Below are 20,905 nucleotides of genomic sequence, written 5' to 3'. Positions count from 1 at the left end.
AGGAGAGGAGGGAAGGAAATCCCTTGAGAAATTTCTTTAAAAAAAGAAAACTTTCAAAATCTGCACCACCCCCACACCCTTTTTCTTTTAATAGGAACAGGCTGGACCCTTCCGTTCCCCTCAGCAGGCATGGTGTGTGTTGGGGGGGGGTGCCAGTGGGGGAGGGCTGGGCAGTGATTCAAATCAGATCCTGGAACTTTCCTGAGGCAAGTCGTGCTTATGTGTGTGTGTGTGGTGGGGGGTGTTCGTCTGGGATTCCTTGTATGGGACATGGGACTCCACGCGTGTCCCACTGTGCCCGCGTGCTTGTGGGCTGTACGGGTATGTAATGTGTGCACGGGGGTCCACCCCGAAGCCCCAGTGTGTGCTGTATAAATGATTCTGCCCCTTGTAAACATGGATGCGTGCTCGTGTACGCTGTGTATGCGAGGGTGCGTGCGCCCAGGTAGCTGGGTTTCCGGGAATTGTGCACTGCACGGAGCGCCTCGCGGCGGCTCGGGCTCGGGGCCGCGGCCGGCGTTCCGGGTTCAGCGCTGCCTCTCTGGCCGTGCGCAGCACCCCGCCGCGATCCGGCCGCGCGTGGTGTCTGCGGCCCGCCTGTGCGCCGCCCGGTGCAGCGTCTGCCGGGGTGGTGTGTCCCAGGGCCGCGAGCGCCTGCCCCCTCCCTCCCCTCCCCCTTGGCCCGCTCTCAGACTCAGATAAAGCATTTCCTTCCATTGTCATCCTACCCGGCCGGCCGGGCTGCCAGGGCCCTCCCCCTCTCGGCCCCCTCCCTTCCTCTCGCCGTCTCACAGTCGCTCTGCAGCCTCCGGCGACTGGGGGGATGTGAGGCCGGTGCCCCAGCCCCCCGCCCCGCCATGAGCCCCCCGCTCTGAGGGCCCCGGCCCCTGGATGCACAGCCCCGGCGCTGGTGAGTACTGGGCGGCCGCCCCCCGCCCCGCCCTGCGCGCGGCACCCAGCGCCGCCCGCCCAGGCTCGGCCTCCGGCCCCGGCTCCGGCTCCGGCTCGGGCTCCGGCCGGCCCCGCGGGCCCAGCCCGGCGTGCACCCCCCGACCGCGCCCGTCCCGCCCGGCTCCGCGGGGCTCTGGCAGGCTCCGGGTCGCGGCTGGTTCCGGGGGCCAGAGGGCTCGGGCCTCCCGCGGGGCGCCCACATCCGCCCGCCCCGGGGCAGCAACAGGCCCGAGGGAGGGAGTTGGAGGCCCCGGCCGCCGGTGCGCGGGCCCCACGTCCCATCACCCCTGTTCCCGGGGAGGACGAACCGAGGAACCGGGGAGGGAGGGACGGCAGCGGTGGCCCAGCGAGGGGGCGGTGCTCCGGGGCGGAAGGTTTGGAAGCGCGAGGGCAAAGGGCAGGACCCACTGAGTTGGGGCTGGGCTTTGTGGGGCTGGACATCAGCGCCCCCATCCCGTGGAGCCGGGCAGGGCCCTACTCAGATCCTTCGGCAGGGAAAGAGGTCCCTTGGAGGAGTCTCTGAGTGGGAGGTTTCTCTGAGGATCGCCCCCCATCCTTGCTCACCCATCAGGGTGAAGAGACACCTGTGCCCTAGTGAGCTGTGGAGGTCAATGCCGGCAGCGGCGCGGGAAGAGGGGTGCCACAGGCTGTGTGAGGGGTGGGGGACAGGATGTGCACCCCCCAGGCCTGGGGTCTGTTGGTGTTGGGGAGTGTGAGAGCAGGCGGCAAATCTGGCGGATGAGCTGGGTTCCCACCACCAGAGTTTCTAGGCCTGTGGGCTAGGAGAGAGCCCTTTGGGGCGCTCAGGCCACCTAGTGCCCCCACCCCCATTGCTTCCCGCTGTGGCTGCCTGTTTGGGTCTGACCTCCCCAGCCACGGCTGCTCTTCACTCCTCATCCCCTCTGGCTGAGGAGGCCACCCAAAGTCCTCCTGCACACCCAAAGGCCTCCCCCTGCATCTGGACAGTGGCTGTCTGGCTGCCAACACTCCCTGCCCACTCTCCTAGGCAACATCTGCCTGAGGCCCAGCTCTGCCTGCCGATTTCTAGGGTGAGAATGGGGCATCGGCTCTCAGCGGCCCTGCTGGGAGCTCAAGATCGACTTCTCAGCCTGTTCCCTGGACTTGCATCTGGACCTGTGGGACCTTCCTTAGGACCCCTATTCAGCCATAGGGCTGGAAGGAGACTGTGACTCAGGTCCCTGCCTTCTAATGAGGTGCTTTGGTGGCCTTTTCCTCCTCCATAGGCTGCTGCTACCCATGAGTTATTAAGTCATTTTCTTCTTCTCTGCAGCCATTTCTGAGGGAAACTAAGGCACAGAGTAGTCTCGCTGAGTGGTACCCAGCCCAGCGAGCCCAGACGGTAACCAGGTCTTGGACCTATTGGGACTAGTCCTCTGCCTTTAGTCCCCTGATGTCCTTCCTTGCCCAGCAGGGCCAGGCTCAGAGGCAAGCTCAGAGCTGCCTCCTGGTGTTGCACCTGGAATGGTCCTGGTGCAGTGTTCTCCCGAGGCCTCTGTGTCCCTTATTTGGTGGGTGTCTCTGTGGCCACCAGGTCTTACAGTGGGTTTTGGGGCAGGGAAGTTTGCATGTCTAAGCAGTTCACTCCACTTTGACACTGAAGTTCAGTTTCCCCTTCAGTAAAATGGGGAGAAAATTCCAAGCACACTTCTCAGAGCAGAGCAGGAGACGTTGACTATGGAGAGGAGAATCAAGGTTCAGTGCCATTTTCCACCCCCTCCAGTTTGCTTAGGGATAATGGACCTCTGCTTTAGTCCTTGGTGGCCTCTGGGCATTGGAACCTGGAACTTTCTCAGTTCTGATATAAAACCCTTGGGCAAGAGAGAAACTCATGTGTGATGGGGTAGGGAGTGGAGACCCTCTGGTAGCTGTGGGCATGCTTGCCCAAGGACTTGGAAGACAGAAGCCTGTGAAACCCCATCTCTCTTTGCCTTCTTTCTCCTGGCCTTTCATTAAGGGCTGGTAATTTTGAAGTTGGCAGGGGCCTGAGACAAGGTGAGCTAATGCAAGACCCAGGGTCACTCAGTCAGGGAATGGCAGGCAGGGGAGCGGCCAGAACCAGGCCTTCTCACTCTGCCAGTGCCCATTCTGCTGGCCCACCCTCCACAGCTTGACTCTTCCTGGCCTGCCCTCAGACTTGGGACTGGGGCCTCCAGTGTGGTGTGGGGTATTGCTGGAAGCAGGGCCTGAATAAGGCCTGGGGCCAGGGGGAGGGCATCTGTCCTCCCGGAGGCTCCCAGGACCGTGCATTTGTGTGTGTTGGATTTGTTCACTAGATGGGGCACTTCCTCTGGGGCAGGAAGCTTTGATTTCCTGTGGTGATGGTGAGGAGGGGTTAGTAAGGATTAGGAGTTGGGGGCTCAGCTCTGGGCCATCCTCGATGCTGTTGTTTGGAACCACGGAGGGGCAGAGTTTCTGCTTAAGACTGCTTCTTCCAGCTCTTGGGAGGCAGGAAGGAGAGCCTTGGTAAGGAGGCCCAGGCAAGGCTGGAGAAGGAGGCTTGAGAGCAGTGAGCTGGGGGTGGGCAACACAGCAGGAAGCCCGGTCAGCAGGTGACCCTGCCGGGTATTGTGTTTCCTTGTAATATTTTCCCCCTGTTTCTGTGGTAACCTTCCCTGGAGGCCCCAGGCCTTAGGGCTATAGGAAGGTGCCCCCAGACAGCCCTTTCCTTAGAGGCCTGAGTATTAGGAGGAGTCCCTAGATCTAGCCACCTCCCTAACCCTTTTGGCGCCCTAGGACCAGGGGCCTGGGAATCTAGGCAAGTGGCCTGAGTGAGCATGGACTCGGGGGCTGGGTGAAGGCCCTTTGGCATCTTCTGGGGGGAAGGGAGAGGGAAAGAGGGGAGCTGGACACCTGGAAGGGCTCTGAGCAGCTTGAGTCACTGGCCTAGCCTCTGCCTCCTCCCAACCCATCCCCACTGCCCTCCTTCAGTCTCCCTCCTCCTACAAGGGAGAGGGGGGTAGCATGCTGCCTGGGGCAAGGGGCAGGGTTGGGGGTGGCAGAGGCGGGAGGGATGTTTTCATCAGCAGAGCATAGCTCCTTTGGTCCTGGACCGGTTCCCAGAGGCAAAATAAATTCAGGACAGCGTCTGTTTAGTGTGGGTCTGCATGAGGTGTGTGAGAGCACACACTGGGTGTGTGGTGGGTATCTGTGTGTGTACCCCCCCCCCCACCGTGTATGCTGATGTGGTGGCTCCGGGCTATTTGTGATCTATGTGGTGGTTCTGTGTTGGGTGTTTTGGGAGTATGCACACATAAAAGACAGATGTGTATCATCTGTATGGTGCACACCTTTGCAGGTTATGGCCCTGTGTGGGGTATATGGAATACATGGACATGTTTTTTGGGGGTATATACCTGGGCAGGAGTGGCTTTTTAATAGAAGTCCAGGTGTTGGCTTGTAAAACACCATCTCATTCGGGATTCTCAAATGCGAGTTCCTTGACCATTTGCTTCAGAGTCACCTGGGGAATGTGTTAAAGATAAAGATCCTGGGCCGGGCGGGTGCGTTGGTTTACACCTGTAATCCCAGCACTTTGGGAGGCCGAGGCAGGTGGATCACCTGAGGTCAGGAGTTCGAGACCAGCCTGGCCAACGTGGTGAAACCCCGTCTCTACTAAAAATACAAAAAATTAGCCAGGTGTGGTGTATGCGCCTGTAATCCCAGCTACTTGGGAGGCTGAGGCAGGAGAACTGCTTAAACCCGGGAGGCGGAGGTTGCAGTGAGCCAAGATCAAGCCATTGCACTCCAGCCTGGGCGACAGCAAGACTCTATTAAAAAAAAAAAAAAAAAAATTCCTGGCTGGAAGCGGTGGCTTTGGGAGGCTTAAACAGGCAGATAGCTTGAAGGCAGGAGTTTGAGATGAGCCCGGCTAACAAGGCAAAACCCCGTCTCTACTAAAAATACAAATTTAGCTGGGCACAGTGGTGCAGGCCTGTCGTCCCAGCTATTTGGGAGGCTGAGGCAGGAGAATCGCTTGAGCCCAGCAGGTGGAGGCTGCAGTGGGCCGAGATCGCGCCACCACACTCCAGCCTGGGCAATAGAGTGAGACTCTGTCTCAAAATTAAAAACATTAAGATCCTCAGGCCCATTCCAGATTGACTAGTCAGAATCTGAGGGGTGGGGCCTGGGAATCCGGATTTTAACAGGTGCTTCAGGTGATCCTGGGGCAAGGCTGTGTTTGAGGACCAGTGCCCTGGGTCAACCTCTTCATTTTTTCTTTTGAAGAAACAGACCCACAGAAGGTATGTAGTTTCTCTAAGGTGCTGGGCCATTAAGAGGAAGAACCAAGAGAAAACTCAAGGCTTCTAAGACCTGTCCAGGACTTTGTGCTCACCCATCTACCCGCTGTGTGTGTGTGTGCATGTGTGCTCATAACTACACTTTGTGATGACGTGAACCTGATTGGGCTGGTGCTAACTGGGGCTGATCTTTCCTCTGGGGTCTTGGCTTTCCTGTTTTCTGATCTTGTTCTTCCTGCTACATTCTGCTGCCTCCTTTTTGGAGAACTCCTGGAACTGTTGAGTGTCATCCCTAAAGGTCAGTGTTGGCAACCAGGGAATCATGTTGCTGAGCCAGTCATTCAGCAGTTCATCCATTCACTGGATCCTAGCTGAGCCTTGCAATGTTCCAGGCACTGGGTACAGATATTCAGTGAACACATAGGCACAACATCTGACCTCAGGGAACTTCCACTCTCGTGGAGAAGACAAACAGAACAAGTAGGCAAGTAAAGGAATGAGTATGTGTGACTAGTTACACACTGTGATAAGCCTTAAGAAGGAAATGAACGAGGCATGGCAATAGAGAATAACAAGGTGGGACTTCCTTTGATAGGGTGGCCAGGGGAGGACTGCCTAAGAAGGTGACATTGATGCCGTCTCTCGCCTCCCCAGGCTGGAAGTGAGCTGTCAGAGCCTCTGGAGCCGTGCTTGGGAACTCCCTGGAATCAGGTGGAGACCCTGGGTTGAGCAATGGCTGAGGGTTGGAGCTGAATTGCCAGCCTCTCACTTGGCATGGAAGATAGCAGTCTCCTCGCCTCAAGCAGCCCCAAAGGCTAGCAGAGGGGAGAGCAGAAGGGGGAGCTGTACAAGGCCAAGATCAAGGCCACTTCCTTGCTTGGGGAGCACCCTTTTTCTTCCATGGGTCTGAGTCCAGGGCCCTGTGGCCATACTGAATGTTGAGAAGGAGGCCGCATCTCCCCAGGAGCTCTCCTGTTTCACCTTCCTCCCACCGCCTTCCTTTCTCTGCCATCTCCCCAGTTGGGGAACTGCTGTGTCAAGTCCCTCCCCTCTGGTCTAGCCTGCTGCCTCTGTGGCCACTGGGATTTATTTACTTGGCTCAGGAATCACCAAAGAGAGAGGGTCAAGGCCTAGAGAGGACCTGGGCCCTGGAAGAGAGGACAGAACCAGAAAGGAGGGCTGGGGTCAGGACGAGAGAGGACAGGGCTCAAGGGAGGGCGGAGGCTGGGACAGGAGAGGCACACGGGGAAGACCTGAGCCCAGATGGCCCTTTGGCTGGGCTCTCCAGAGTCTCTCCTGGGCCCTTGGAATCTGCTGCCCAAACTGGGGGAGACTCTGAGACCAGATGGCCAGATGGGGCTGATTCAAGCCGCTGGCTCTACATCAGCTGGGAGGAAATGCCCCTGTCTGGTCCACCTGCAGCTCTAGGGCTTCACCCCTCTCAGGAGGTTAACTTTCACATCAGCAACTGGGGCGTCAGGTTTCGGCTCTAGGCCAGCAGGCCTCACCCCCTCTCACCTCCAACCTCTTCTCCCAGGAAGGTTTTTCTGGGAACCCAGAGCTTCAGGCTGCAGGAAGGTGTTGCCTGGCCCTTTCCTTAGATTCTTGAGTGTCAAAGGAGCCCTGACGCCAGGCCTGCTTTCCCCCCTGCACACAGCCAAGGCTGTCTTCCACCCTGAGCCTCTCTGGAGGCTGCTCAGTGCTCTTCCCCACTCCCAGGCCTTCCCCACCCAAGCTCCACAGCCCCCACAGCAGGATGGGGAGGGGACTTCTCCTCCTGAGGAGGGCCCTGGGCTAAGCACACCATCCCCACCCTGTCTCCACACCACTTCCTTTTTCCTCCATGTTGCCTGCAGGGATTGTAAACCCTGGTGGTCAGAAGCTTTGGGCCTATAGGGTCAGCCTCTCACCCTGGGGATCCGTAGGGGAACTCCATTCCCCTTCAGTTCAGCTTCCTCCCTGCAGGGCCCGTTCCAAGGAGCCTAGCTTAGGCTCCTGAGGTGACCCCAGCCCAGAAGTCCCATTCTCCTCTACCCCAGCCCCCAGAATGGCAGGAGGAGCAGGGCAGTCGGGGAGTGACAGGTTCGGAAAGAGTCTGGGGTGGGGGAATTCGGCGATTGGGCTGTAACCGTCTTGTTTTGCTTGCCCCACAAACCTGCACGTCCGGGGCGTCCGCTGCGCCCTCCCGGGCGCGTTCAGGTTATAGAACTGCTCTCAGAATGACAGGCTGGTGGCACCCGGCTGGGGCAGGGGGTGGGGAGGTGAAGGGGGGAGCCCCAGGCAAGGGGGAGCTGGAGGGTTAAAAATAGCAGCAGCCTTGTTTCGGTTAGCAAATGTGGAGGCGGGGAGCTGGAGGCGGGGCGGGCGGCGGACGATGTTTGCCCGCAGCGCAGGGCTGTGCTTCCCCTGGGTCCCGGGAGTGAGTCACGGCGGAGACGCTGAGGAGGTGCTGGCGCAGCACCCCACCCCCACGGGGCGAGGGGCTGAGCGCAGTCTTCGCCCCCCGGATTCCAGCGCTAAAGGAGGTGTGACTCTCCCTTCCAGGCAACCGGGGCCGCCTTGAGTGTGAGCCAGGGGCATCGTGTGATAATAGGGAAGAAATGTGCCATTCTGACGCCAGAGACCTGAGTTTGAATCCAAGTCGAAAGGTGTGGGATCTTGAGTAAGGATGCAGATGGCTCTGAGACTTGATTTCCTAGTTTCAAGTGGGGCTTTTCTCTAAGCATATGTAAACACTTGGTGCTTAAAGCACTCTGCAGATGTTAATTATCGCCTTAGACCCTACTGCATATATGGCAACGCCTGGCAGGAGAGCATCCTGTAAGGATGCAGAGGGAGGAATGGGATGGCCTTGGCTGAGTCTTGGTTTCTCCTGCAAGTGTGATTATGGGCACATTTTGCTCTGTGCCTCCACTTCTTCATCTGTAATGTGAAAATAATTACAGTTTCAACTTTATGGAGTTGCTATGAAGATTAAAGGAGATAATGTAAATAAAGTTAGCTCCGTGCTGGTATGAAGTCAGTGCTCACTGAATATTCATCATCATTATTAATGTTATTGTTCATATTTTTTGAAGGTCAGGGATAGGGAATGTTGCAGACACGAAGAACAGAAACTGGGCCTAGCCCCAGTTCACAGAAAAAACCAGGCCAAATCCCTGTTCCAGATTCCTCCACCCATCAGGGCCTGGAACAGCCAGAGCTGTAGCCAGAAGTCATAGGGTGGACCCCTGCTTCTCTTGTTCACTCCTCCCCCAGCCTCACCCAGTGAGGCAGGGTGAGGAGGGACCCCAAGGCCTTGAAGCCAGCTGGCCCTGGAGAGGGGCTGCCGTGCCAGCCTGGGGAGGGTCTGGGACGGGGCTGCCCCGATGGCCCTGATGTGGAGTACCTTGCCAGCATCTGCTGGGGGTGACCTTTATTTTAGCCCTTCCCTTGTTGCTCTTATGAAGAACAGAGGACGGGTGGGCAGGTCAGTGATGTCAGCAGTGAGTATTCCCAGCACAGCGGCTCTGGAAGAGGCATGAGGCATTTCTTTCAGGAAATGATCATTATTCAGCCAGAAGGCATTCATTAAGTAAGTCCTGACTTTGTGCCCAGCCCTGTGCTAGGCCCTTGGTGAGATTCAGGAGAGGCAGAGGATGCTAGGTTGTAGATAACACGGAACCTCAGAGGATGTATGGTCCAAGAAGACATGGGGGCGATGAAAGCCCTGTGGACTAATTCTCACGGGAGCCCGAGGTCACACTTTGACTTTGCTACCATGGGCTGTGTCTATGTACATATATATGCTGCTTAATTATTACAGAGGCAGTCCATGTGCGTTGTGGATACTCAGACAGGACGAACCAGCAAAAGCTAAAAAATAAAAAATATCACAGACCCGTCAGTCAGAGATCACTGCACATCTTTCCATTTCCTTGTGTGTCTTTGTGTGTTGTAACTTTTATGAAAATGAGATTACTCTGCATATACTGTTTTTTCAATCAGTGATTTCCACCTTCCATTACGGTAAATGTTCATCTTACTGAATTCCCAGTTGGCCAGAAATTGTCCTTACAGCTGATTTGTCCAAATCAGTACCCAGGACCATGCATCTGTCTGTTGAGTGACCTGAAGGCTGTGTGAGCACCCTAGTTGTATTTGTGATCTGGAAAAACCCCTTCAACCAAGTCTCAAGGGCAGCCTGACTTCAAAAGGGAATCAGGTCACCTGGAGAATCTGCCCACTAGACTTCTGCCATCTTCCAAAATAATAGGCAAGGGGAGGGGGATTCTAAAGCACCACTGGGATGGGACCTCTAGGGTATTTACTGTCATTAATGTTAATGTGACATCCCTGTGAGTGTCAGGATTCACAGCTTGTGGTTATTCACATCCGAGATGCCTCAGTTTGGTTTGCCTGGTTCTTACTGAGTGCAGACCAGGCTCTCCATTGTGGCTTTTGCCTTCCTCTGCCCCAGATCCAGGGATGCTGATAGCCATGTGGCTGTGTTCCTAGTCCCCAGGAAGCAGCCCTGAAGGTAGGTGCTCCCTTTTGCACTTGTGGGTGCTTCCAGCCCTTCCACCTGCCCAAGGCCTGCACGTGAGAGGGGGAGGAGAGAGACAGAGAGAGAGAGAGAGAGAGAGAGACCTTGAGACCTTTTCCTCCCAAGGGAATTTACCCCCAAGTACCCACTCTGAGGGTGACTTGCTCTGGTTATGCAACCCACATTTTGTAGAGGGCTTGACAGTTTCCAGAGAGCTCACGTAGTGTTTGATCCTCTGTGGCAACCCTGGGAGGTTTGCTTGTTTAGTTATACCCTGCTGGAGGCAACTAACAGGAAACACTGTAAAGTGTTTAAATGGTACACTTTAAAATGGTAAAATGTACATTTAAAAAGTAAGGGAAATAGATGATGAAAAAGGAAGGGAGGATGGCAGGGGTGGAACACAGCACACTTTGTGGGAACAGGCTGGCACTGGGAGCATACCCTAGGACCTCACTGTGTCTCGCATCCCCTTGTCCCCTTGGTGGTCTCATTTCACCCGCTACTAGGAGGCAGGCTGAATAAGAAGTCCACGCCAGTGTACCGATGCTAAGCTTCGGTTCTGGAGTCCCAGCAGCTCCACATACCATCTGTATGACCTCGGCAAGTTTCTGAACCTCTCTTAGCCTCAGTTTCCTCATTTGCAAAATGAGAATAATAACAGTATATAGGCTGGGCGCGGTGGTTCATGCCTGTAATCCCAGAACTTTAGGAGGGTAAGGTGGGTGGATTGAGTGAGTTCAGGAGTTTGAGACCAGCCTGGCCAACATAACGAAATCCCATCTCTACCAAAATACAAAAATTAGCTGGGCATGGTGGCTTGCATCTGTAATCCCAGCTATTTGGGAGGCTGAGGCAGGAGAATCACTTGAACCCGGGAGGCAGAGGTTGCAGTCAGCCGAGATCGTGCCACTGCACTCCAGTCTGGGTGACAGAGTGAAACTCTGTCTCAAAAACAAAACAAAACAAAACAAACAAACAAAGTGGTATCTGCCTTACAGAGTTGTGAGGACTACTTGCAATAGTAACAATTAAAATGCTTAGTGGGCCGGGCGCGGTGGCTCAAGCCTGTAATTCCAGCACTTTGGGAGGCCGAGACGGGCAGATCACGAGGTCAGGAGATCGAGACCATCCTGGCTAACACGGGGGAACCCGGTCCCAACTAAAAAAAAAAAAAAAATGCTTAGTGTAGGTCTGGCGTGGTGGCTCATGCCTGTAATGCCAGCATTTGGGAGGCTGAGGCAGGCGTATCACTTGAGGTTGGGAGTTCGAGACCAGCCTGATCAACAGGGTGAAACCCTATCTCTACTAAATGTACAAAAATTAGCCGGGCATGTTGGCGCATGCCTGTAATCCCAGCTACTCAGGAGGCTGAGGCAGGAGAATCGCTTGAACCCGGGAGGCAGAGGTTGAAGTGAGCCGAGATTGTGCCACTGTACTCCAGCCTGGGCGACAGAGTGAGACTCAATCTCAAAAAAAATAAAAATTAAAAAAAATAAATAAATAATGCTTAATAGGAGGAGGTTGCCCTCCCCCCGCCAAAAATGCCTGGGACAATAGCCAGCACACAGTAAGCATTAACACATGATTGATCATTATTAATATTATTAATTAATTAAAATAATATAACTATTGTTGATATTGTAACTTAAACATTTCCCTGGCAGTCTTGGGAATGGGCTGCGTGGCCTTGTGGGTGGCACAGGTGAGAAGAGTGAGGAACGCACATCTCCTCTCTCGGCCTGCAGCTGGGAGAGGCAGAACCAGTGGGCAAAGCAGGAGTAGGGTACATAGAGGGGCAGGGTCAGCCCGAGGAAGGCCCAGGAACTGGGGTGACAAGGAGAGCAAGGGAATGAGTGTGACATCTCAGAGGGGAGAAGGAGCCGCCCCTAGAGGCAGCCTGGGCCAGTGACTGTGCTTCGTTGGGGCAAACACTGGTCCTTGAGAAAGACTGGCTCCCACTGGCTGCTAAGAGGGAGCAGCTGGTCTAAGTGGGACACCAGAGGGGTAGGGGAGAAGGGAGAGATGAAGGCAGAAACTGGCCCACTTATCCCCATGTTACAGATAGGGCCTCAAATCTTGCCTGCTCAGGATGTTTTGCTTATGATAGGACAGATTGTGGTTAGACATCATGGTGAACTTCCTATCTCAGGGACTGGAGATACTGGAGGAGAGGAGTGAGGATGAGTGTGGAACTTATGTCTTTGAGGGCTTTTCAGAACTAAGAAATCCTAGGGTAGTGTGGACTAGGGGAGCCCACTGGCTCAGGAATTCCCTAAGTGGGCAGAGCAGTGCAGGGGCAGGCCAGGCTATAAGCCGAAGGCCATGGGTAATAGGAAGTAGATGCAGGCCCTCCAGGCCTGCCACCCCAGGAAGTAGCTATGCCCTCCCCTTCACAATGGACTTGCAAGGAGGCTGAGTGGTGGCCCGAGAGGTCCCGGGAGGTGGACAGGACTGGGAGGACCCCTATTTTTCTCTGTCAGAGGTCAGTAAGGGTCCCCAGAGAGTGCCAGGCCCAGAAACCGACAGCCATACGCAACTCAGAATGGCCCAGCTCCCTGGCCTCAGGTTCTGCCAGGTCTCCATCCTTGAGAGGCCACAGGGTGGAGCTGGGGATCTGGGGTGGGGGACAAAGAACCAGGGAGGATGCTTTCCCACCCCCAGGGAGCTCAAGCCGCTGCTGCCATGGTTACATCTGCTTCCTGTTTGATTCATCTCAAACAGCAGAAGTGGAGGTGGGGTGGGGGGCGACGCTGGCTCCTTGCTCAGGCGGCCGCTGCGTGGGGCTGTTTACAACAGCCGCGTGTGGGATTCCCAGAAAGAGACTCCAAACCGGACATCCTGCGGCTGCAAAATACCCAGGTGTCAAGAGCTAAAAATAGCTGCCTCAGGGCCCCAGCTGCCCCGAGGTGGCAAGAAAGAGGCATGCTCGCTGTGGAGGCAGGAGGCTGGCCTCGCCACCCTTATATCCAGCCTCCTGCTTGGTGTGCAGGAGCTTCTCTGTCCCCTTGCCTCGGACTGACGGAGGCCTTCGTCTGGGTAGGCAGACATCCTGGCTGGCTCACCTGGCAGCTAAGCCTCTGCCCTGATGGGCAGCTGGCTTCTCTGCCAATACAGAGAAATGGTGGAGCTTGCTTTGGGACGCTAATGAGAGAGTCCTAGAGGGACTTGGGAGCTTCTAGAGAAGGGATATGGCAGGGCACTGAGAGCAAGGGAGTTGGAGCTGAGGGTCCTCTAAGACCCCAACCCACTGGCAGCCCCCTGTTCCCAGCATACAGTCCCAAATCATTGCTTGGTTTCTACAAAGTCAACAGTTGCTCCAAATGATTCTTTGGGATTGTCTTCATGGGCACCCAAAGATGACATAGCTTCTGCCCTCTCACCCTCACAGGGCTGGGGATTGCTGCTGGCATGGGTCTCTGTGGGGCTGTGTGATTTTTTTCATCTTTCTGCATGCCCATCTAGGTCCTGCATGTGTCCTGTGCTGGCTGGCCTGTGGCGAGTGGGAATGCTGGGGAGGAGGGGTGGAGTGTATTGGTTGAGAGCGTGGATTCTGAAGCCCAATTTCCTGGGCTCAAGTCCCAGCTGAACCTCTACCACTTGTCTGTGGCCTCAGACAAGTTATCTAATACTGCTGGGCCTCAGTGTACTCATTTACCTAATGGGGATAAAACAAAAAATACCTCATAGGTTTGTCATGAGGACTAGATCAGTTAGCAAATGTAAGGCACTTAGAACAACTCCTAGCACATAATAAGGTGTTCGCTTACAAAAGTTCAGGTGGAAGAGAAAGGGAAGAGTTGGGAGAGGCTGGCGATAAGAGATAGGGCAGGGGGCTGGGCATGGTGGCTCATACCTGTAATCCTAACACTTTGGGAAGCCGAGGTGGGCAAATCACCTGAGGACGGGATTTGAGACCAGCCTGGCTAACATGGCAAAACACCGTCTCTACTAAAAATACAAAAATTAGCTGGGCTTGGTGGCTAATGCCTGTAGTCCAAGCTACTTTGGGAGGCTGAGGGAGGAGAATTGCTTGAACCCAGGAGGCAGAGGTTGCAGTGAGCTGAGATTGTGCCACTGCACTCCAGCCTGGGTGACAGAGCAAGACTCCATCTCAAAAAAAAAAAAAAAAAAAAAAGAGAGAGCAAGTGAGCGAGATGGGGCAGGGGCATGCATCCAGGAGAAAATGGTCTGTGGTAGAGGAGGGAGGAGAGTTGGGAGCAGACACTGAAATGCTAATGCCAGGAAGGAGGCTGCAGACAAGTGCAGCAGGCAAACTACCACGAAGGAAACCACCCCCCCCCACCCGCCCGCATGTGTTGGGTGCATCACAGACAGCATTGCTAATCTCAGGTGACCTCTTTGAAGTAGGTATTCTTTTGTTTTGTTGTTGTTGTTGTTGTTTTTGAGACAGAGTCTTGCTCTGTCGCCCAGGCTGGAGTGCAGTGGTGTAATCTTAGCTCACTGCAGCCTCCACCTCCTGGGTTCAAGCGATTGTTGTGCCTCAGCCTCCCAAGTAGCGGGGACTACATGCTCCCGCCACCATGCCTAATTTTTGTATTTTTATTAGAGATGGGATTTCACCATGTTGGCCAAGCTGGTCTCGAACTCCTGACCTCAAGTAATCTGCCCGTCTTGGCCTCCCAAAGTTCTGGGATTATAGGCGTGAGCCCCCACGCCCAGCCTGAAGGAGGTATTCTTATCTCCTGGTTACAGATGGGGCAGCCTAAGCAGGTTAAATTGTGTTTCTGGCTTGCCTTGCCAGTCACCGAGGGAGTCGGGGCTTAAACCCAGTCCCATCTGACCGCAAAGCAAATGTCCTGTGTGCTTCAGACCTTCGATTCCCTCACATTTTGTGGCCTGCCAGACCTCATGTGGTGGGGGCTTCCAGCCCACTCTCAGCTCCCTGCTGGGTTCTGGATAAATCTAAGCAAGAAGCATTCAGTGCCAATCAATGAGCAGTATAGAGAATTTCTGGAAGGGAGACACAAGAAGCTGTTAGAAAGGGTGGCTTCCAGGGAAGTTCTAGGGAGTCTGGGATGAATGAGAAACTTATCCTAACAACTTTTGGGCTCTCTGAATTTTTTTAGTATCTGCAAGTATTGTACTTGTTCAAATATGTTTAAGGCTGCAGGCTGTATTCTAAACTCCTTGAAAGTGAGAACCAGGTTTCACTCATATTTCCGTCTTTTCAACCCCTAGATCAGTGACTTCCCATGGAAGTAGTACCTGCATTCGGGGTCGACCTTTGGGTTTCCCCTGTACTGGTCTGGCCCGGCCTGGCTGGACCACTGGCTGGCTGGGTGGCTGTGACCTCGCCCCTTCTTTCTCTTTCCTCCTCTGTCAAATGAGAGTGTTGGTCTGAATGATCTCTAAAGCCTGGAAGAGGAGCTGATCCTCTGTGCTCAGCCCCGACTCTGTGTCAGGGAGGCCTGGCAACCACAGTGTTCCTTCTCCTGTTTATTTATTCTTGGATCTTCCTGAAGCTATTTCACTACCAGCCTTCATCTTCTCTGCCAGCCCCATGGAGACTCAAGCTTTTTCCAGCCTATGTCAGGGAAAGAGAACCAGAGACCGCAACCTCGGGTGTGAAGGGAGTCAGCTCTGAACCCAGGACTATGGCCTCCTGCCACTGCCTACTTTCCTCTTGCTGCTGGGGCCTAGGTCTTCTTGCTGCTGCTTCCTTTTCAGCTAATCAAGAGTCCAGGGAGGTGGGAACAGCCTCAACAAAGACATTGAAGGTGAGCGAGGAGGATCGCTTGAGCCCAGGAGTTACAGACCAGCCTGGGCAACAGGGGAAGACTTTGTCTCTACAAAAAAACAAACCAAAACAAAAAAATTTAGCCAGGCATGGTGGTGCATACTGTAGTCCCAGCTACTCGGGAGGCTGAGGCAGGAGAATCGCCTGAACCCAGGAGGTCAACTCTGCAGTGAGCCTTGTTCACACCACTGCACTCCAGCCTGGGCATCAGAACAAGACCGTACCTCAAAAAAAAAAGACACTGGAGGCATTGGGAGAGGGCATTCTAGGTGGCAGTGCTCCTTTCTGTCCCACTGAAGACATGAAGCTCCTGGGAGAGCAGGTGGTCGGCAAGGCTCAGGTTTTCATCCACCTTGTGCAGATCTAGGAGGCAAAGTCATACCTGCTGGGCAGGGAGGACCAAGCTTGGAGCCTGAGGCAATAAGGTAGGAGCAGTAGGGAGGTCAGTTTGTTCCAGGTGCTTAGACTTGTGTTTGTATCTACTGTGGAGGTTGCTGAGGGCTGGGGTGCACCCATTGGAACAGGGGCTCCATAGGTTTTTGGGTAAAATCAGGTGTTCTGGTTTAAGAAGGTGACTTGCTGGCCCACGGTGCCCCAGTGCTAAGTAAACTGTTTCTTAAGTCTGACTGCAGTTGCCTCCAAAGAAGATAGAAAAGGGTAGAGTAGCCAGGATTCCAAAAAGGAGAGCTCTCTAACTTGGCAGAGAGCCATGTGGAGAAGGTTCCAGTGCGAGACAGTATTCCTGGTACCTTGGGTCCATTTACTTCTCTCTTTTTTTTTTCAGGCTGACCCCAAATTAGTAGTAACAGCCCTTGGAGAGAGGCAGTGATGGGAAAAGAGGTCCCCACACTCAAGCCAGAACTGGGATGCAGGATGTTCATGTTGTGGCTTCAGTTCAGCTACTAACGGGGTGCCATTAGATACCTTTCCTCTCTCTAGGACACAAAGAGAGCTGTTCCCAGGTCTTATCTCTGTTGCTCTGGGCTCTTCTGAACTTGATGGCCCTCAGCACGGGGCCAGGGAGTGGGGGAAAAGCAGAACTTTTTCCAGGAGTTGCTATTGGAAGCAGCCCCCATTGCCAACACACACGCACACACGCACACACGCACACATGCACACATGCACACAGCTTTTCTGGACAGACTTTATATTATGGATTATCACCACAAAACATCCCTTTGGGTCCTGGTAGCCAACACCACAGAGTTCAGGGTCATTAATTTTTCTCCTATCCAGAGAGTGCCTGGTGTCCAGAATCTGTGGTTACCAGGGGAGCAAGGCGCAGAGAACCTGGCTCTGCTCCCAAGCATGAATACTTCTGACCAGCCCCTGGGCAGGGACTGGGGAGGTGGGACAGAATTCCCAGGAGGCAGGGGACTCAGCCTGACACCGTCTCTGGGAGTGCACCCTGGAGCCCAGTCCAGAAACCTCTGGAAGGACTAGGTCCTGCAGAAGAAAGAAGAGGTACTAAGAAAGCCTGGGATTGGGGGTTACCATGTCGTGGGGAGGGGAGTTTGCCTCTGAGGCCCACCACCTTGAGAACTATGCATGCTGTGTCTCAGGCAGGTTGTCAGGAGACAGTCATTGTATTTGATTTGCCAGTTACTAACAGATCCTGCCATGTGCCCAGTGAGGTGTTTGGTGCAGATGGCCATGGCTTCCACAGGGCACCACAGAGATCATGATAAATGAAGTGTCAAGGTAGTAGACACAGAGCGAGTGCTGTGGAAAAGGAGGAGGGGAGAGGTCACGGGGAGCTTCCCAAGGAGATGGACTTGGGCTGGACCTCAGAGGATGGGCAGAATTTAAATAGGTAGAGCAGCATTTTCTGACCGAACTTTGTCACCCAAAGCGTGGGATGTTTTGAGGGCAGTCGGTGGGAGTCTCCCTGTGCCCAGGCTGCCCCTCCCCCAGCAGCGCCTGCCTGCAGGAAGTTCTCATTTCTCAGCTCTGAAGAGGAACTGTGGCTGCCTCTGTGACACAGAACCAAAGGAGCACCCTGGCAGTTTCTCAAAAAATACCCCTTTTGCCCCAAGTCTGGCCAGCAGAGGGCTTCTGTGTCCACCCATACCCTCTCCAGGCAGCCTCTGGGTCTCCTGGCCTCCTGTCCCCTTGACCCTGAACTGGACAGCAAGAGGGAAAGGTGTGTGTCTTGGACAGGTGGCCTCAGGACTCATCTCTGTCTTCTCCAACCCCAGCCGGCCTCCACGTCCCCTGGGGGCCTTCTGCTGCTGACCAGAAAATCTGACCAGCTATAGGTTTTCTTGCTGGGCTTAGGAGCCTGAGAGAGGCAGCCATTTCCAAAAGAAAAGATTTCTGTCTCAGATAATCTGGGAAAGAGGCTGAGTAGGTCCCTCCTCTGAGGAAACAGAGGCAGCAGGACATAGGATGGGGCAGTGTGAGGAAAAGGGTCTGCACTATGGGGTCCTTAGGCTGTGCACTCCTGCCCTTACCACTTCACAGTTCCCACCAGATCTGACTTGACCTCCGGGCCATGACCCAGTCCTTCCCCCACTCTGGAAACCTCTGTGTCCCCTCTTGCTCCATTCACTCCCACTTGGGAGGCTGTGAGCAGGCCAGGTTCCCTCTCTCCAGGCCTGTTCCTCCCCATCTCCTCCTGTCCCCACAGCCGTCCCCCCAGCCGGGCTCTCCCACCTCTGGCCCCACCTCACCTCTCGGCCCTCTTCTTTCCCTCGGGCGGGCGATGGGAACCTGGTTTGGCTACCCAGGGAAGATCGTATCTGACCACAGGAGGGAGGGCTAAGGGTATTGCTGGGTGACCTGAGGCCTCCTTAGGTTCTTGTTCTGTCTGAGCTCAAGTCATTTAGAGTGAGTGACTTGAGGAAGAGGGAGCTGGGAGCCCTTTTCACCAGCAGGGGTATTGGAGAAGTCGAACGGAGTGGGGTCTTCTCATTTTGATTAACTTCTGGTGGAGGTCCCAGGCTTTGGCGTGCTCAAGCTTGGAGTGGCAGGGAGCAGGCCTGGCTTGACTCTCTTTCCTTCCTGCTCCCTCTCCTCACCCCTCCCTGCAGCTCTTTCACTCCGTCTCTCTTCTCTCTACAGATGGGACCCAGGTGAGCCCGGGTGCCCACTATCGCAGCCCCACTGGCACAGGTAAGAGTCAAGCCCGGGGGAGCCCATGGTAGGGAGTGGAAGATGAGGGGTGGAAAGGCTGTAAGAAGGCGAGAAGCTGAGGGGTTAGAGAAGCAGGATCGCTGCCTGATCTGCCAGAGCGCCAGGAGGGGGGACTCCAGGGAGGGGCGAGGAGCTGGGGTAAGAGAGGCAGCTCTGGATGCTGGCTGGGCGCAGTGCTAGGAAACACAACAGGAAAAGGAAACACAGGATGCCCTTCTTGTTCTTGCTGGGAGCAGTGAAACAGGAAGGAAAGTAAGAAGCTAATATTTATACTGAGATCCCTGCCCCATGTCAGGCACCAGGCAAGGTGTGTTCTTGTGTGTGGACTCATTCAGTTCTCACGCCGGCTCTGCAAGGTGGGCATGGCAGCCCTTGCAGAGCCCTTGCTCTGCTGGAGGGGAAGTGTTCTCTCACCGTCTGCGCCTCCTCCCTCTGCTGGCCCGAGCCTCCTCTGCTGCTAGTCTGCCCTGGGGAAGGACTGGACTTCCTGCTGCTGCTTTGGTTTAGGACATGCCCATGGGGCCAGGTCTGGACTAGACGCGGTCTGCCCTTCCTTCAGCGCAGCCAATAGCAACTGAGGGCCTACTGAGTGCAAGATACACAGTCTGATGCCTAATAATTCCATATAACAGGGAGAAATGGAGTCCAGGTATCCTCCTTGCTTTAGTCCTGGCTGTTGAAAAGCTAACAGGCAGGTTAGGGAGGAAGCAGACACAAATACAAAGAGAAAAAAAAATAGTAGAATGCAATAATAATGAGAGGACACTGATTCATGAGTTTATCCATTTGTTCAAGAATCATTAATGAGCTCTGTCTCTGTGCCAGGGTACTTTCCTCGACATTTTAGGAGAGACACCGATTTATTCATTGATTCTATGTTTGTGGAGTGCCTGTCATGTGGTAGGTACTATTCTAGGTGCTGGGAATAATAAGCAATGCATGAAACCAAGTCCCCGCCCTATGGAGCTTAACTCAGACATGGTGCCTGCCCACAGATCACTGATCCTGGTATGGAACGGCCACATGATTGGAGTCCAGAAGAGGGAGGGATGCTAGACGCTGGCTGGGTCCAGGGATGAGGGAGGACTCCAGCTGAGCTTTGAGCAGAGAGTAGGATTTGGAAAAGTAGAATGTTGGGATGAGGACAGCACAGGCAGGGGGACATTGTGAACAAAAGGTCAGAGAACAGAAGAGACGTGGATTTGTGACAGGTGGAAGCTGATGGCCAAGGTGGAAGGTTCATGTTCAGATGCAGACCAAGTTGAGAGAAGCCAAGTTAGGACCAGACTGTGGAGCCTCAGGAATGCTACAGCACCCCAAAAAGTATTTCCAGGGCTCCAGGCAGAGCCCATCCTGTATTCCCTTCTGCTGTGGAGGCAATGGCCATGCAGAGTGTGAGGGGAAGGGCCGCTGCTGGGGGCTGCTCACAATCCGTGTGTGGCTGAAGCCACTGGTCTTCGGTCCAGGTGGCTGGCCTTGGTTCCCCCAGGCCCCTCTTGCATAATCAGGGGAGTCACCCCAGGAAACCAGGACACAGAACATGGAAGAACTGAAACCCTTCCTGGGGCAGGAGTGTTTTCGTATTCAAAACCCAGACTCAACCCAAATGAGAATCTGGATTTCTTGAGAGGCACCGTGAACAAGGGGTGGGGCATCAAAGCTGTGCATTTTCTACTGCGGGCGGCATCTGGGTGCATAGCCATCACCGTCCCTCTGGGCCTCTTGATATTCGGGGGCATGGCGGGCACCTCCTTGCTGGGGTCCTGTCTTGTGTTCATGTCACAGTCAGGGAATGTTAGAGTGAATGCCCTTTAATGACAGCCTACTGCAATCCCCTCTTCTTTGCTTAGTGAGAAAGCCCCTTGAGGGGAGGTGAATTACTGAAAGTTGGTGGAAAACTGGAGTACCTGCCTTGGTAGGACCAGAACCCATGCTAGCTCTGCCCCTAGCTGGGTGACTTTGGATAGGGCCCTTCACCTCCGAGACTCAGTTTCCTTATTTAGAATAACGAGATAGTAATGACTACCCCCCAGGGCCAGTGGGTTGATAAGGTGAGAGGGTTTTGTAGATGTTCACTCGCAAGTGCTGTAGATGTAAAGATTGTGGTTAGGAGTGGCCGGCTTGGGCCTGGAGGCTATCTATGATTTCTGACTCCTGGACTGGTACTTTGCCACAGGTCTTTCCAGCCCTCCTCAGCCCCAATCCCTGAGGACAGTCTGTGGCTGCCCCACTGGGAGATACCCAGCTTTGGAATTGCTGAAGGAGACCTCTCCA

The 20,905-nt window shown here is 54.6% G+C and overlaps 1 protein-coding gene across 1 annotated transcript in view; it reads left to right on the top strand.

Moving 5' to 3' along the window:
* Positions 1 to 468: 468 nt before the first annotated feature.
* HDAC7 (histone deacetylase 7) overlaps positions 469 to 20,905 on the top strand; it is a 38,106-nt gene continuing 17,669 nt past the window's right edge. Inside the window, 2 exon segments of the mRNA XM_031650174.1 lie at positions 469 to 910; positions 18,560 to 18,610. Of these exon segments, the coding sequence (XP_031506034.1) occupies positions 892 to 910; positions 18,560 to 18,610 (70 nt within the window). The 5' untranslated portion in view covers positions 469 to 891.

This window comes from Papio anubis, chromosome 9, assembly GCF_008728515.1.
Source record: "Papio anubis isolate 15944 chromosome 9, Panubis1.0, whole genome shotgun sequence".
Classification (NCBI taxonomy): domain Eukaryota; kingdom Metazoa; phylum Chordata; class Mammalia; order Primates; family Cercopithecidae; genus Papio; species Papio anubis.
Note: the sequence above shows the minus strand (reverse complement) of the source record. Positions and strands in the feature narration are given on the sequence as shown.